Here is an 18385-nt window from a genome sequence, read left to right on the forward strand (position 1 = left end):
GTACGTGCACTATTAAATCAGTAAAGGATAGATGATGTACCTTAGCTTAATGTGGCACAACCAGCTCCTCATCTGGGAACAAAGTCCCATTCCCACTTTAGCTTGGGAGCTCACTCTCTCCAGTACACTTTCATTATTTTCTCTAAGAGCTGAGAGCTATAAACATCACATTCCTCTGCTCAGAAGCTTAATGGAATCTGGGCTGAATAGGACAAATTGCAGATGTCAGCAGCATGTAGCTACAGGAGATGGGGATTTCCCTGCTGTGTCTCCTTTCTAGTGATGTGGGTGTGGGGATGGATGGATGGATGGATGGATGGATGGATGGATGGATGGATGGATGGATGGATGGATGGATGGATGGATGGATGGATGGATGGATGGAGAGAGGGGTATCCCACCATCCAGTGTTTGACATATCCTTAGGCTACTACTGAGTGGATGTGGTCTGGGAGCTCAACTCAATCAATGACTGGATGTCTGAGAAAGAGCATGTTGTAGCAGTGGTCTAAGGCACTGCATTGCAGTGCTAGCTGTGCCACTAGAGATCCTGGTTCGAATCCAGGCTCTTTTGTAGCCGGCCGTGACTGGGAGACCCATGGGGCGGCGCACAATTGGCCCAGCGTCGTCCAGGGTAGGGGAGGGAATGGCCGGCAGGGATGTAGCTCAGTTGGTAGAGCATGGTGTTTGCAACGCCAGGGTTGTGGGTTTGATTCCCACAGGGGGACTCACTAAACTGTAAGTCGCTCTGGATAAGAGCGTCTGCTAAATGACGTAAATGTAAATGTAGCAATATAGAATAATGCAAAAAAGTTCAATGTAAACCTGGCTACTACTGTAGTTATAGTGTTACTATAATATATACACTGGAATATGTACTGTGAACACGGCAAGATGACCTAAACACAAATATTTACATTATGTGGTCAGTTATGGAAGAGTACCAACCTTGAATAAATTCAATGTATCCGCATAGAATTGTTTAATAATGGATCAAATATTGTCGTAATGACGTCACTGCTCTTGGAAACTGGGTGGAGAGCGTGCTGCAGGTGGGACTAGAGAGCTCTGTCTTCTCAGCTTCCATTCGGCGGTAGACCGTTACCTCTCGCACAACTAACCCGCTTTTTGTTGTGAGACGCGGAGGGTTGCGGAGTCATGGGCAAGCTTAAGGAATTCGATATTACTTTCACCAACAACAAAGTGGTCTACAGCCCTGGCGAATCCATAAGTGGAACTGTGAAAATTACAACTGGTACCTCAATGCAATATAAGGGTAAGATCACATTTTTTTTGTTTTGTGTAGCACTGGCTCAATGAAGCGCATCAGGGTTCGATTTCGGTGGACGAACTGAACGAGAGGGGAGGAACTTTTCCTCTATTTACATGACCTAAACAAAAGATAACGTCCTTCAAGTTTTCTATTGTCCGTTCTATTTGTCTTTTGTCATGCAAAATAGTATTGAAGTAGCCTACATTTATGTTGGATACATATTGCGCATTGGTTCTGGAAAAGTGGGCATGCCTGTTCTTGACTGTGACAGCCGCTGATTTCAGATGTTTACTGCAGTTTTGGTAAGAGATCAAATCAGACAGTAGGCTACATCCTGTAACGTTACCGCATCCTGTTTATTTCTAGTTTAGTATGATCTGTAGCTTAGTGTTCATTGTTTCATATCTGTTGCTAGTTATAATGGAATGTCGTGGAGCAAAACCACAAGCATAGAAAGTCAACAGGTGTGGTTGTGTAGTGATTTTCTAATTTTAATCTGGTCAATTGTTACTAAAAAAGACCGAATATTTTAGGTTTTGCATAGATATGCTGTTTTAGATATGGTAGATGTGGACTAACACTGGATGAACAGTTCTAGAGAAGGTAGGTTAGGTAAAGTGGAGGGCAGCTTGTAAGATTTCCATGGAGGTACACAAAGAATCCATTGTTTATATTGTGTGTGTAGAAGTGATTTTAGACTGGATTAATGTCAGATAATAGGGGAATGCAATCAGTCTATAGCCAGAGACAACTTTCACATAAGGTCTATGTAAATGGAGAACCTGAAGGAATTACCCTTATTCCCAAAGGTAATTCACCTTCCCCTCTTTCACATGATATATGACCATTACACAACATTATTAAACAGTTCCTTGTTGCAACCAAATTCTGTATACAGTATAGAGTTTTCAGATTTGTGAGATGAAAGTCTCATCTCACTGGCAGATGAGGCTAGTGAGATATCAAGCATATATTAGGAATTGAGACTTTGGCCCTCCACGTTGGCAAGTGTGGTTACTTGAAATGCAAACCCTTCCCAGAATCCCCATTAATGTAGTCTGACTAATGCAAAGTATTTTGCAAGCCTCCATCATCTGACTTCCCAAGTTCCTCTTCAATGTATGTTTGCTTTCTTGGTGAATACTTGCACATGGATCTGATCCAAATTTGAAATCACATTATTCTACATGTGTTATTCCGGTAGCTATTGTTATTAAGTTTGAATAATACAGTTTTCCTGTCTGAATCATGTTGTGTGACATGGTGAATTCAAGCCAACATTTCTTATTGTCCTTGACCGTCTGAGTCTGACACACCTTGACATGTCTATGTATGTATTAGTGGATTAAGCACCATCCTATGTTTGCAGACCTGTGACAGATGATGTTACAAGAGTTGTACAAGATTTTCTCTGATATGTTACACTTTGAGGTCATATTGGACCTGACTGCGCACTTGACACCAGGCAGGCACTCACCAGGCTCCGGCCCGGTGAGCACACATCCCTATGGTGACTGATGGGACTAGTAAGGGCGAGCTCTCAGGACACAGACACTTGGGGGGTAGTGTTAGTAGGGAGGTGTTGTCATCAGCCTAGCACCCTAACACCCTCATGGCACCCAGCAGTTGTGCTGGCCTAATGACCTACATATCAACAAGGTGAAGATACCTCGTTGCTTCGGCAGTTTTAAGTAGATCGTCTATGAATACACACAAAGCACTCACATTAGACTTCTACTGTGAAACACGTGACCAGACCATGGTATCACCTCAGTGTGATATATGGTACTTCCTTGCTGAATGAAGACACTTTAGGGTAAGATATTCTGGCCCCATTTCAGGCTCTTTCTCAGCCAAGACATCATACTTTAATGTACAGTTGAAGTCGCAAGTTTACATACACTTAGGTTGGAGTCATTAAAACTCGTTTTTCAACCACTCCATGAATTCCTTGTTAACAAACTATAGTTTTGGCAAGTCGGTTAGGACATCTACTTTGTGCTTGACAATTTTTCCAACAATTGTTTACAGACAGATTATTCCACTTATAATTCACTGTATCACAATTCCAGTGGGTCAGAAGTTTACATACACTAAGTTGACTGTGCCTTTAAACAGCTTGGAAAATTCCAGAAAATTATGTCATGGCTTTAGAAGCTTCTGATAGGCTAATTGACATAATTTGAGTCAATTGGAGGTGTACCTGTGGATGTATTTCAAGGCCTACCTTCAAACTCAGTGCCTCTTTGATTGACATCATGGGAAAATCAAAAGAAATCAGCCAAAAATAAAGTAGACCTCCAGAAGTCTGGTTCATCCTTGGGAGCAATTTCCAAACGCCTGTAGGTACCACGTTCATCTGTACAAACAATAGTACGCAAGTATAAACACCATGGGACCATGCAGCTGTCATACCGCTCAGGAAGGAGACATGTTCGGTCTCCTAGAGATGAACGTACTTTGGTGCGAAAAGTGCAAATCAATCCCAGAACAACAGCAAAGGACCCTGTGAAGATGCTGGAGGAAACAGGTACAAAAGTATCTATATCCACAGTAAAACGAGTCCTATATCGACATAACCTGAAAGGTCGCTCAGCAAGGAAGAAGCCACTGCTCCAAAACCGCCATAAAAAAGCCAGACTACGGTTTGCAACTGCACATGGCGACAAAGATCATACTTTTTGGAGAAATGTCCACTGGTCTGATGAAACAAAAATATAACTGTTTGGCCATAATGACCATCGTTATGTTTGGAGGTAAAAGGGGGTAACTTGCAAGCCGAAGAACACCATCCCAACCGTGAAGCACGGGGGTGGCAGCATCATGCTGTGGGGGTGCTTTGCTGCAGGAGGGACTGGTGCACTTCACAAAATAGATGGCATCATGAGGAAGGAAAATTATGTGGATATATTGAAGCAACATCTCAAGACATCAGTCAGGAAGTTAAAGCTTGGTCGCAAATGGGTCTTCCAAATGAACAATGACCCCAAGCGTACTTCCAAAGTTGTGGCAAAATGGCTTAAGGACAACAAAGTCAAGGTATTGGAGTGGCCATCACAAAGCCCTGACCTCAATCCTATCGGAAATTTGTGGGCAGAACTGAAAAAGCGTGTGCGAGCAAGGAGGCCTTCAAACCTGACTCAGTTACACCAGCTCTGTCAGGAGGAATGGGCCAAAATTCACCCAACTTATTGTGGGAAGCTTGTGGAAGGCTACCCGAAACGTTGACCCAAGTTAAACAATTTAAAAGCAACGCTACCAAATACTAATTGAGTGTATGTAAACTTTTGACCCACTTGGAATATGATGAAAGAAATAGAAGCTGAAATAAGTCATTCTCTCTACTATTATTCTGACATTTCACATTCTTAAAATAAAGAGGTGATCCTAACTGACCTAAGACAGGGAATATTTACTAGGATTAAATGTCAGGAATTGTGAAAAACTGAGTTTAAATGTATTTGGCTAAGGTGTATGTAAACTTCCGACTTCAACTGTAAATGCCTGGCTATGTGATCAATGAAATCATCCTTTTAAATGCAATGGCTGCCCTATTTGATTTATGGCATCATCATCCATTAAATGCCTTGGCTCTAAATCTGATCAATGACAGAATGTTTTAAATGCCCTGGCTGTGACCTGAGAAATTGTCTTGATTTGCTTCCAGTAGTAATGCCAGCCATGTTTTTCTAGACAGTGATTGGTGAAACATTACGACCTGATGAATAGGGTCCAGGAGTACTCTGTGTTCCTATCAGAGGCTGTACATTCAGAAGAGTCATATTCCAATCCCCTCACTATCCCTCTCAAAACACCAGACACATAAACCTTTTTTTGGGGAATCCAACCAAAATCCATTTAGATTAGTGAGAGCAGAAAATGCATGATGTTTTCCTGTGTCCAACCTTAACATTGAGATTCACATTAGGAATGCCAGTGTTAAAATGTATGACAAATGTATCCCATCTTCTCTTGATATGGTTGCTGCTGCCCCACTCTAAAGCAATGATAATACCTCCACTGTCCTTTGTGACAAATGTCAGCACTCTTATCTTATCTCTCCCTCTGAGTTTTTTTCCACAATGGATGTTGCCTATAGAAGCTTGATGCCTCAGAGCGAGAGGAGGGAAAATTGGGTGAAATTATTATCTTTCTTCTTGCCTCACCATTGTCCGTGAGCTGCCTAGTTTCTACACAATCAGCCTGGTCTCCTCTCATTTAGTCAGTCTGCATGAAGTCTGTGAGGCCCTAGGAGACAGTGGGTCCTCAAGAGCTTTTTTAAATTATTCTGCTGATGTGTAGCCAAGTCTATTTCGCTAGCCAGCCCTAGCAAGCCCTGAATCCTGTTGAGGAACATCAGACACTGCATTAACACCAGGTTCTTGTATTTCATTATGTCATCGTCACTATAGGCAACAGAACTGCTGTGAGGATATTTTAGTAAAGGAGATCGATCTGATTGACGTCAAAGGGGTGTGTCTTTTCTGTGGGTAAATATGTGTATGTGTGTGTATCTGGCACTACAGTGTATGCTATATGTGTACCATTATTACATGCATTTCTTCATCATATGAGCTATATGGATTTGCTCCATAGCTGCCTTGTATTTACATTGTGGTCTGAGTGAGGTGTATACAGTTACCCAGTATTGTACTGCAATAAATAGAATAGTAAGTACAGTGGCGTCTGCAGCCCCTGGTGTGTCTGCTATGGTTAGTATGTAGAGCTGGACCTTGGATGATGAGGGAGATTCACTGGCCCACTGTATAATTGATGAAGAGTAGACCCTTAGTCTGTATTTCCATTGATTAGCTAGCAGAGGAAGACAAAACAGAAATAAACACACACAAATAATGCACCTGTTATTACGATTTGTTATTATTTTGTTGTGCATTTCTAGCCATATCCCAAAAATGTTAGGTCTGATTCTTTGCAATTAATTCAGCACAGGTACACATACAGGCTAGCGCGGGTACACCAAGGCTTTACATTTTTTGTGTGTATTAAACTTAGCATTCATTCAGTGGCAGGGAAACCCGCAGAGTCAATAATAAGAGTGTGACCTTCCCTTTATAGATCTGACGTGGTGGCTGTGAGAGTCAGGGTGTCTATTATATTCACTGTGCTGTTCTGTGTTGACTGACTGTCTGTCTCTCCTGGAGCTTCCCCTGGGTGAGCAGCATAGTGGGCCCCAGTCTGAATATAGACATCTGATACAGTAAGGTAACACCACTGTATTGATGCTGCTGGTATCAACAGAAAACAGGTTGTTGTCAGAATATATAATTGGCTCTTGCAGCTGATCCATCTGATGAGGCCTGATTTCTGCACTTTCAATGTGATGTTAGTAGTGGGGCACTAGCGAGAGTAATACTTAAAACACAGATACAGTTGAAGTTGGAAGTTTACATACACCTTAGCCAAATACATTTAAACTCAATTCCTGACATTTAATCCTAGTAAAAATGTCCTGTCTTAGGTCAGTTAGGATCACCACTTTATTTTAAGAATGTGAAATGTCTGAATAATAGTAGAGAGAATGACTTATTTCATATTTTATTTATTTCATCACATTCCCATTGGGTCAGAAGTTTACATGCACTCAATTAGTATTTGGTAGCATTGCCTTTAAATTGTTTAACTTGGGTCAAACGTTTCGGGTAGCCTTCCACAAGCTTCCCACAATAAGTTGGGTGAATTTTGGCCCATTCCTCCTGACAGAGCTGGTGTAACTGAGTCAGGTTTGTAGGCCTACTTGCTCACACACGCTTTTTCAGTTCTGCCCACACATTTTCGATAGAATTGAGGTCAGGGCTTTGTGTTGGCCACTCTAATACCTTGACTTTGTTGTCCTTAAGCCATTTTGCCACAACTTTGGAAGTATGCTTGGGGTCATTGTCCATTTGGAAGACCCATTTGCGTCCAAGCTTTAACTTCCTGACTGATGTCTTGAGATAATTTTCCTTCCTCATGATACCATCTATTTTGTGAAGTGCACCAGTCCCTCCTGCAGCAAAGCACCCCCACAGCATGATGCTGCCACCCCCGTGCTTCACGGTTGGGATGGTGTTCTTCTGCTTGCAAGCACCCCCTTTTCCCTCCAAACATAACGATGGTCATTATGGCCAAACAGTTCTATTTTTGTTTCATCAGACCAGAGGACATTTCTCCAAAAAGTACGATATTTGTCCCCATGTGCAGTTGCAAACCGTAGTCTGGCTTTTTTATGGCGGTTTTGGAGCAGTGGCTTCTTCCTTGCTAAGCGGCCTTTCAGGTTATGTCGATATCGGACTTGTTTTACTGTGGATATAGATAATTTTGTACCTGTTTCCTCCAGCATCTCCACAAGGTCCTTTGCTGTTGTTCTGGGATTGATTTGCACTTTTCGCACCAATGTACGTTCATCTCTAGGTGGGGAAATCAGACCTGGACCTATTCAGCCTGTTTGTTTGTAGCTGGCTGATAATGGATCTTGGTTGAGCTTGTAGCAAACAGAAATAGACAAACATTTACTGTAACCCAACACTCATGAACCGTAACAGGAACCACTGCTCTCACTATAGACACTCTTTACCTTTCCATGTAATGTGGCTCAGTTGGTAGAGCATGGCACCTGCAATGCCAGGGTTGTGGGTTCGATTCCCACGGGGGACCAGTATGAAAATGTATGAACTCACTACTGTAAGTCGCTCTGGATAAGAGTGTCTGCTGAAATGTAATGACTGACTGGCTTGGTTTAGTTTTCCCTGCAAGACCCACAAGGCTTTCAAACGTGTGTCATTGGGATGGTGAGGTCATGTAATGAGTTTAAACTTTTATGGTTCATTCCCTGGTGAGGAGTGGTTGGCTGGGTAACCACTAACCAGCATTAACCTTGATGACTCCTGTCTCAATCCCACTTCAGCAAACACTCTGGCACCTGTCCCTGCATTCCTGGCTGTAAATTGTAGTGAGTCACAAAGAAGACTTCCCCACAGGGCCTGGGTCTCAGTTTCTCCCTGGTCTGTCTAGACTGAGTAGTTTAACTAAATCATGATATAATCATAGATAGGGCTTGCACAATTACGTATAATCATGTAATTTAAGATTATGGATGAAGACCGTCATGAAAATAAAATAACCTCCATAACCATAAAAAAACGAAACAGCCGGGCATTCATGCAGTTGAGTCAGTTTCCGCAGTAACATGGAGTCTTTACAACGTGATGAAACTTTGTTGCGCCTGGCTGAGTTTTCATCTATATTTTCCATAGCTGTCTATTTACCACCACAAACCAATGCTGGCATTAAGATTGCACTCAATGAGCTGTATGAGGCCATAACTAAACAGGAAAATGCTCATCCAGAGGCAGCGCTCCTAGTGGCCGGGGACATTAATGCAGGGAAACTTAAATCCGTTCTACCTCATTTCTACCAGCATGTTAAATGTGCAACCAGAGGAAAACAAACTCTAGACCACCTTTACTCCACACACAGAGACGCATACAAAGCTCTCCCTCGCCCTCCATTTGGCAAATCTGACCATAACTATATCCTCCTGATTCCTGCTTATAAGCAAAAACTAAAGCAGGAAGCACCAGTGACTCGGTTAATAAAAAAGTGGTCGGATGACGCAGATGCTAAACTACAGGACTGTTTTGCTAGCACAGACTGGAACATGTTCCGGAATTCTTCAGATAGCTTTGAGGAGTATACCACATCAGTCACTGGGTTCATCAATAAGTGCATCGATGACGTCGTCCCCACAGTGACCGTACGTACATACCCCAACCAGAAGCCATGGATTACAGGCAACATCCGCACTGAGCTAAAGGGTAGAGCTGCCGCTTTCAAGGAGCGGGACTCTAACCCGGACGCTTATAAGAAATCCCGCTATGCCCTCCGACGAACCATCAAACAGGTAAAGAGTCAATACAGGACTAAGATTGAATCGTACTACACCGGCTCTGACGCTTGTTGGATGTGGCAGGGCTTGAAAACTATTACAGACTACAAAGTGAAGCACAGTCGCGAGCTGCCCAGTGACACAAGCCTACCAGACAAGCTAAACCACTTCTATGCTCGCTTCGAGGCAAGCAACACTGAAGCATTCATGAGAGCACCAGCTGTTCCGGATTACTATATGATCACGCTCTCCGTAGCCGATGTGAGTAAGACTTTTAAGCAGGTCAACATTCACAAGGCCGCAGGGCCAGACGGATTACCAGGACGTGTATTCCGAGCATGTGCTGACCAACTGGCAAGTGTCTTCACCGACATTTTCAACATGTCCCTGACTGAGTCTGTAATACCAACATGTTTCAAGCAGACCACCATAGTCCCCGTGCCCAAGGACACTAAGATAACCTGCCTAAATGACTACCGACCCATAGCACTGACAGCTGTAGCCATTAAGTGCTTTGAAAGTCATGGCTCACATCAACACCATTATCCCAGAAACCCTAGACCCACTCCAATTTGCATACCGCCCGAATAGATCCACAGATGATGCAATCTCTATTGCACGCCACACTGCCCTTTCCCACCTGGACAAGAGGAACACCTACGTGAGAATGCTATTCATTGACTACAGCTCAGCGTTCAACATCATAGTGCCCTCAAAGCTCATCACTAAGCTAAGGATCCTGGGACTAAACACCTCCCTCTGCAACTGGATCCTGCACTTCCTGACGGGCCGCCCCCAGGTGGTAAGGGTAGGTAACAACACATCTGCCACGCTGATCCTCAACACGGGGGCCCCTCAGGGGTGCGTGCTCAGTCCCCTCCTGTACTCCCTGTTCAACCATGACTGCATGGGCAGGCACGACTCCAACACCATCATTAAGTTTGCCGACGACACAACAGTGGTAGGCCTGATCACCGACAACGATGAGACAGCCTATAGGGAGGAGGTCAGAGACCTGGCTGTGTGGTGCCAGGATAACAACCTCTCCCTCAACGTGACCAAGACAAAGGAGATGATTGTGGACTACAGGGAAAAAAAGGGGACTGAGCACGCCCCCATTCTCATCGATGGGGCTGTAGTGGAACAGGTTGAGAGCTTCAAGTTCCTTGGTGTCCACATCACCAACAAACTATCATGGTCCAAACACACCAAGACAGTCATGAAGACAGGAGACTGAAAAGATTTGGCATGGGTCCTCAGATCCTCAAAAGGTTCTACAGCTGCACCATCGAGAGCATCCTAACTGGTTGCATCACCGCCTGGTATGGCAACTGCTCGGCCTCCGACCGCAAGGCACTACAGAGGGTAGTGCGTACAGCCCAGTACATCACTGGGGCCAAGCTTCCTGCCATCCAGGACCTCTATACCAGGCGGTGTCAGAGGAAGGCCCTCAAAATTGTCAAAGACTCCAGCCACCCTAGTCATAGACTGTTCTCTCTGCTACCGCACGGCAAGCGGTAACGGAGCGCCAAGTCTAGGTCCAAAAGGCTTCTCAACAGCTTCTACCCCCAAGCCATAAGACTCCTGAACAGCTAATCATGGCTACCCAGACTATTTGCACTGCCCCCCCACCCCCACCCCATCTTTTTACGCTGCTGCTACTCTGTTAATTATTTATGCATAGTCACTTTAACTTTACCCACATGTACATATTACATCAACTACCTCAACTACCCGGTGCCCCCACACATTCACTCTGCACCGCTACCCCCCTGTATATAGCCTCCCTACTGTTATTTTATTTTACTTCTACTCTTTTTTTCTCAACACTTTTTTGTTGTTGTTGTTTTATTTTACTTTATAATTAAAAATAAATGCATTGTTGGTTAAGGGCTGTAAGTAAGCATAATGTCTACACCTGTTGTAGTCGGCGCATGTGGCAAATATAATTTGATTTGATTTGATTTGAAACAAGCAAGGTGTTGTAGCGAACCTCCCACTACCTCCCCCTTTGGCTTAGACATATGATTGGACCTTTTCTGACCTGCGTACCCCAACTGCCTCATAAACCCCTACTCTATCAGAAGCCCTCGGTGGAAGCCCACCCCTTCCTCACCTGCCACGTTCCTCTCTTTTCTCATCTTCCCTTCGTCTCTTCCGCTCTAAGTTAACTTCGTTCCCTAAAGTTATATTTGCATGGCTAGTCTACTTGGCTGCACTGGAGACATTGGTTTTTAGTTGATTTCCTTTCCCTGTGTCTCTCTTCTGCAATGATCTGACAGACTTGACAAGTGTAAGCAATAAGCTGATGCCCATCATTTGACTGGGTTTAACTTGTTAAATTGTTACAGATCAGTGCAGACAGGTAGCTAGTCTAAAGATCAGACTCTTCCTGGGTGGGGATGGATGAGCCACCTACCACTGATACACTGCGACAGGAACATTGGTATCCTGCTTTGAGATACAGATTACATTTTTATTGTCATTATCTACCCACCAGCTAGAGTTTCCAGTTAGGGTGTGCTGTTATCTGTTGACACAATGTCACAGGCGATAGCCTGTTTTATTGTTTATTAGTACTGTATAAGCTCACGAAACTAACTGATTTCCTCGAACTGATTTCCTTTAACCCTCATGATGACAAGGATGCAAACATTGATCAAGCATTGGAATTATTATCTTGAAAGGTCAGGGTTCAAGTGAACCCAGCCTTGGAGACAGAGGCCCTTGTAGACAGAAGGTGTGGGCTGGAGACTAGAAAGGTTGTGTTGTGGGTGGTGGGAGGCTGGAAGCGCCTATGGAATGTCACACATTCCACAGTACCACTTTCTACTGCTGGACACAGAATGGAAGGTTTGATGGGTCTGAGCTGACTACCCAACACACAAGTCCACTGAGTGTACAACCTCTATCACCTGAGACAGGTCAGCAAGCCAGCAGCTGTGTGTGTGTGTGTGTGAAGGGAATGTGTTGGTTACCATGCCACTAACGCTTAAGATCAGTGGCCACTGGAGAGAGGGGGTTTCTACCCTCCTTCCTTGCCTCTCCACCTGTAATAGTCTAGGTTCGTTCCCAGGTGCCCTTTCTCACTTTAACCCTCCCCCTCTCCTCTCAAAACAAAGGCTCCTCTGGCCTCTGGAGTTTTTCCATGTCCCTCTAGTTTACATCATCTCACACAACAGTTTATGCTACTCGTATTCAGTTGTTTGGTAATGGAATCATGTTGGAAATACATTTATCAGGTCACAGATGTCTCTATTTGACCTAGTTTGCTGTATGTCAGATCAAGTGGAAACAGTATTTAAGGATTTATCACAAAATCACCCAAACTGACCTGGTTATTTCCTATTTGTGCACATGGGTAAGTAACAACATTCATTTCACCCGTGTTTGAACTGCTCAGGATGCTAAGAAATGTTCTGAAGTAGATAAACAAATGACTTCGATGAGTCTTTGAAAACAGCCCTTAACATAGAAACACATTGATGTGCATAGATTTCACAGATTTTCACAAATTACAATCTAATCCTTCCACACAAATTCAGCAGATCCTCCAACTCAATAATGTGTACTATAATTAGGATTTGATTGAATCCAATTTTTTGCATGTGGTCATTTCCATGTAAAAGGACCCATGAGCACAAACATGTGAAGTTCAAATTGGGTGTCGAATGATAGCTAAGTGTTTATATTTTTGAGAAATCTATGCTAAAAATCCAAAAAATATGGAAGAAGCAAAAGCTCTGATTTCTGGTCTAACAGATGGAAAAGGGGTCTTAGAAAACATCTACCAAAAAAAGTCTTAAAATATATTAGAAATACATCAAAACACAATAATGTTGAAGTAAAGACTCCTGCCAACTAATATTAACACTTATATTTAGTTTTTGAAACATTTTTCTGCCTTCTGTAAGTTTAAGAAACATTGCCTTGTGCCTTGAAATTCCGTTACCAAAAACCCACATATCTTTATAATATCATATATAATATCAAAACCCACATACATTTAATTTCTCTCCCTCATGAGGGAGAATAATGAAAGTTCACAGAAGTAAGAAGTAAAGGTAGACCTATACATTAGTTAGTGTTTTTATTGATATCAATTTTGTTTATGAATTATGAATGGAATTGAATTGGCTACAATGGGAAATCATAGTCACAAACCACAGTTGGGTTCACAAATTTGGACAGCGCAGTAGAGTGCAGTACAGAAAAGTAGAGTTCAGTAGTACTGTATAGTAGTGTACAGTACAGTACACAGTAGAGCACACTAGAGTTGAGTACACTATAATATACTGTACTGAACTCTACTGTACTTTGATTGGTTCAGATTTGGTCCGTCTTGTTTGGGGGCAGAGCTCATTAAAATCGCTAGTGTGTAGAACAATACCCAAATATCCAAAGGAGAATATTGCATATTTGTACTTTGTGTACCTATTTAGCATACAACACCATGAAGAGAATGGCATTCATATCCATAATTATGTATTTCTGTATAGTACAGATTAGGGACCCATGATGAAATTCCATTAACACAATTCTATTACTGGTTGTAAATCCATTTCACTTACTGTAGTTCAATAATCAAAGCAGATTTTTTCAAAGTCAATGTGTCATGTCATAGCTGACACCCCATTATTTCTGCAGACATTGTTGCATCTTAATTCAGAGCAGATATGTAACAGGCTTTTTGGAAAACGTGGACACAAAGCTGAGGGAGAATTTACCTAAATTCTGTTACCGAACTTTGCATCTGCACAGTTCTTCCAGTAAATGTGTTTTTGTAAAATGTTCAGTGTAAATTGTTAGAAGTTGTAACATATACACCGGTAGTCAGAAAGCAGGTGCAGAAGGTGAGTTTAATATGGAACAGATACAAAATAACAAACATGGGACGCGTACTGAACGTGAGAGAAAACCAATAACACCTCATGACAACTGAGGGCTAAATAAAGGGGGAGTAATCAGGGTAGTGATGAAGTCCAAGTGTGTCTAATAATGGGGTGCAGGTGTGCGTAATGATGGGTTGCCAGGACCAGTAGTTAATAGACCGGTGACGTTGAGCACCGGAGCGGGAGTAGACGTGACAGAAGTAGTCCTTGTGCATAGAGTTGTATGGTTTGTTAAACTTTGAAATCAATGTTTTTTTTTTGGCATACATCTTAAGTGAAAAATCTGATTCTCTAACTTCATTCATACTGGACACAGGGACATAAAAATGGTATCCACAAGTTTATCTGACTCTGGGGAAGGACAGTTGAAGTCGGAAGTTTACATACACCTTAGCCAAATGCATTTAAACTCAGTTTTTCACAATTCCTGACATTTAATCCTAGTAAAAATGCCCTGTCTTAGGTCAGTTAGGATCACCATTTTATTTTAAGAATGTGAAATGTCAGAATTATAGTAGAGAGAATTATTTATTTATTTCATCACATTCCCAGTGGGTCAGAAGTTTACATGCACTCAATTAGTATTTGGTAGCATTGCCTTTAAATTGTTTCACTTGGGTCAAACGTTTCGGGTTTCTGTTGTTCTGGGATTGATTTGCACTTTTCGCATCAAAGTACGTTCATCTCTAGGAGACAGAATGCGTCGCCTTCCTGAGCAGTATGACGGCTGCGTGGTCCCATGGTGTTTATACTTGCGTACTATTGTTTGTACAGATGAACGTGGTACCTTCAGGCGTTTGGAAATTGCTCCCAAGGATGAACCAGACTTCTGGAGGTCTACAATTTTGTTTCTGAGGTCTTGGCTGATTTATTTTGAGTTCCCCATGATGTCAAGTAAAGAGGCACTGAGTTTGAAGGTAGACCTTGAAATACATCCACAGGTACACCTCCAATTGACTCAAATTATGTCAATTAGCCTATCAGAAGCTTCTAAAGCCATGACATCATTTTCTGGAATTTTCCAAGCTGTTTAAAGGCACAGTCAACTTAGTGTAGGTAAACTTCTGACCCACTGGAATTGTGATACAGTGAATTATAAGTGAAATAATCTGTCTGTAAACAGTTGTTGGAAAAATGACTTGTGTCATGCACAAAGTAGATGTCCTAACCAACTTGCCAAAACTATAGTTTGTTAACAAGAAATGTGTGGAGTGGTTGAAAAACAAGTTTTAATGACTCCAACCTAAGTGTATGTAAACTTCCGACTTCAACTGTAGATAAAGGGCCTCATTGCCAAAACCGCAAAGTATCCCTTTATCATCAAAGAGAAAAGCAGATAATGGCAATCAGTCAAAATACATTTTTTTATAAACTGTGCCTTTTGGTGGCTGATTTTACATTAGGAATACTGGGGCATATACTCATCCTTCTGTGGCTTATCTGTATGTATACAATCAAAGCAGATGTCCCCATATTGCAAATGCATTTATATTGACCTAATTCTGACAAATAGCCCCCATATGCAGGGGTGAAAGTAAGCCGGAATGGTCCGGTGGGGTATACAGTACGCAGTGCCGGTAAAACATGAGCCTATCACAATAATTAAAACATATTTTCCAAGACAACTGTAGGCTATTACACTTTTTATTATTACCACATGTAAGTCACATGAAAAATGTGCGAATAGACTTGAAAACTTGTGGATTATGCTCCACGATGCGTTGTGGTTCAACGATAACACTGACATTTTGCCAAGGCAGAGATGAGTGGCCGGGACGGAGACCCACGAGGACAGCAGTGTACATATCAATTCAGGTTACAAGACTTGTGTAGGCCCAAACAATACCGAATGTCATTCATAACACTTTTGGGTGTTTTGTAAGTGATGTCTCTTTGCAGTTATCAAATGGCACTGTATGAATGCCGGAATTATTTTAGAGTGGAGTAGCCTAATAGTTGGAATAGTAACTGAAGTCTGGACACGGACTGTAGCCTATTATAATATTAACTCTTGCAGAATTAGGTGTTCCTCGCAAAATTATAGACCAAGTGTTAAGTTTGTCTTGGAAACAGGAGTGGAGAAATACGATTTATTTCTTTCAGCATCTTGAGAGAATGCAAATGCGAGTTTAGGGACATGTTGTGTAGCCTAAACATGCAATTTCTTTCAGCAACATAAAAGCTGACAGTATTTAATTTTCAACCACATAAAATATGCATCCAAGACAAACTGAAATACTATCAGAAACATGTTTGATCTTTGTCACAGCTTTTAATTTCCTGATGTCATTTTGAAATCGCCCTGGTCCTTAAACGTCCTTGCTCCGTCAGAAAAGCAGAAATGAAAGAGAAAACTTTACCTGTGTCAACTAGATTGTTGATGATGCATTGATCATTCTATCGCTTTATTACATTATTCTGGTGAGCAAGGCTTTACTTATACTGAACAAAAATATAAATGCAACATGTAACAATTTCAAAGATTTTACTGAGTTACAGTTCATGTAAGGAAATCAGTCAATTGAAATAAATTAATTAGGCCCTAATCTATGGATTTCACATGACTGGGCAGGGGTGCAGCCATGGGTGGGCTTTGGAGGGCATAGGCTCACCCACTTGGCAGCCAGGCCCACCCACTGGGGAGCCAGGCCCAACCAATCATAATTAGTTTTTCCTCACAAAAGGGCTTTATTACAGACAGAAATACTCCTTAGTTTCATCAACTGTCCGAGTGGCTGGTCTCAGATTATCCCGATGGTAAAGAAGACAGATATGGAGGTCCTGGGCTGGCATGGTTACACGTGGTCTGCGGTTGTGAGGCCAGTTGGATGTACTGCCAAATTCTCTAAAACAACGTTGGAGGCAGCTTATGGTAGAGAAATGCACATTCAGTTCTCTGGCAACAGCTCTGGTGGACATTCCTGCAGTCAGCATGCCAATTGCACGCGCCCTCAAAACTTAAGACATCTGTGACATTGTGTTGTGTGACAAAACTGCACATGTCGAACTTGGTACTTCATACAGTTAGAACCAAGTATATGTTATTTTCCAAATCACATAAAAATATATCTGGTGATTTATGATTCATTGCATTTTGTATCAGAAAGTAGGCCAGCCCTCTTGAAGTCTCGTAGATCGATGCATTGCACTCTTTTTGTCTATAAAGCCCTCTTGCATAAGCATCCGCCATACCTTACCTCTTTGTTAACCTTCAGACGTATCAGTTACCAGTGTGTGCAAAGCTGTCATCAAGGCAAAGGGTGGCTACTTTGAATAATCTCAAATCTCAAATATATTTTGATTTGTTTAACACTTTTTTGGTTACTACATAATTCCATATGTGTTATTTCATAGTTTTAATGTCTTCACTATTATTCTACAATGTATAAAATAGTAAAAACCCTGAATGAGTAGGTGTGTCCAAACGTTTGACTGATACTGTAGATATGTACAGTATAGTGTAATTGTTGTTTATTGATGTGTTCATGCAGGGCTCATCTGCAAAAGAGACTGTGGTCTCAGCATTACTCCCTGCTTAAATAAAGGTTAAATAAAATAAAATAAAAATTGTTTGAACTGCAGGATGGTTGGAGGAAATATACAAGACCTCTCTACAAGGTCTAAAAAGGAGGCCAAGGGTGTCTGGGACATGGTATGTGCTGGCAGTGGTGGTGACTCGGTGAGATGAGCTGTGGGCTAGACTGTGGTTCAGACAGAGGATGTATGGTAGGGAAATGTGTTGAGGGGAACTTCAGGCCAAACTCTTACAGTAATGTACTGTATCTGTCTGTCCTGCACTGGTGAATGTGAGACTGACTGGACAAAGGAGAATACAGACAAAGCAGCTTCTTATAATAAATAAGCATAAACAGCCCTCTATTAAGATTATAGTGGTCAGTAAGTGCTCTCCCTCTCGCTTCACTCCTCACTCTGACTCCTGACTGGCCATCACAGAAGGAGCAGAACAGATATCTCTCTTCTTAATCAGACGCTGCTGGTCTCTGCTGATTTCCACTGATATCATCAAGCGCTCTTTGGGGATAACCAAACTCTAGCTGGTCTGGTGGTATGCTGTTCATTGCTGCAGCTTGACAGAGGCAGGGTAAACTGTGATCAGACGGCACGCGGCCCTCCTAAGGTCATGAGGCCTGACTGCGCCTGAGCCTAATTGGCGAAGGGGGGATGTTTTGGGTCTGGGTATGGTGCTACTGCAGGAGCACACAGAGAGAAAACGATAACCCTGTAGCATTATGTAACCTCCCCCAGGCTAAGCCTCTTATGCACACAAAACACACATGCATTCACGCACATACACACGCTTTGAATGCAAACACA

At 42.3% G+C, this 18385-nt stretch overlaps 1 protein-coding gene across 1 annotated transcript in view; it reads left to right on the forward strand.

The window, feature by feature from the left end:
* Window positions 1-1155: 1155 nt before the first annotated feature.
* The window catches only part of LOC311127129 (arrestin domain-containing protein 1-like), a 45592-nt gene continuing 28362 nt past the window's right edge, over window positions 1156-18385 (forward strand). The window contains exon 1 of the mRNA XM_084158893.1: window positions 1156-1276. Coding sequence (XP_084015019.1) covers window positions 1159-1276 — 118 coding nt within the window. The 5' untranslated portion in view covers window positions 1156-1158. The remainder of the gene's footprint in view (window positions 1277-18385) is intronic.

Source organism: Coregonus lavaretus (genome assembly GCF_964263955.1).
Source record: "Coregonus lavaretus genome assembly, chromosome: 4".
In the NCBI taxonomy this organism is placed as follows: Eukaryota; Metazoa; Chordata; class Actinopteri; order Salmoniformes; family Salmonidae; genus Coregonus; species Coregonus lavaretus.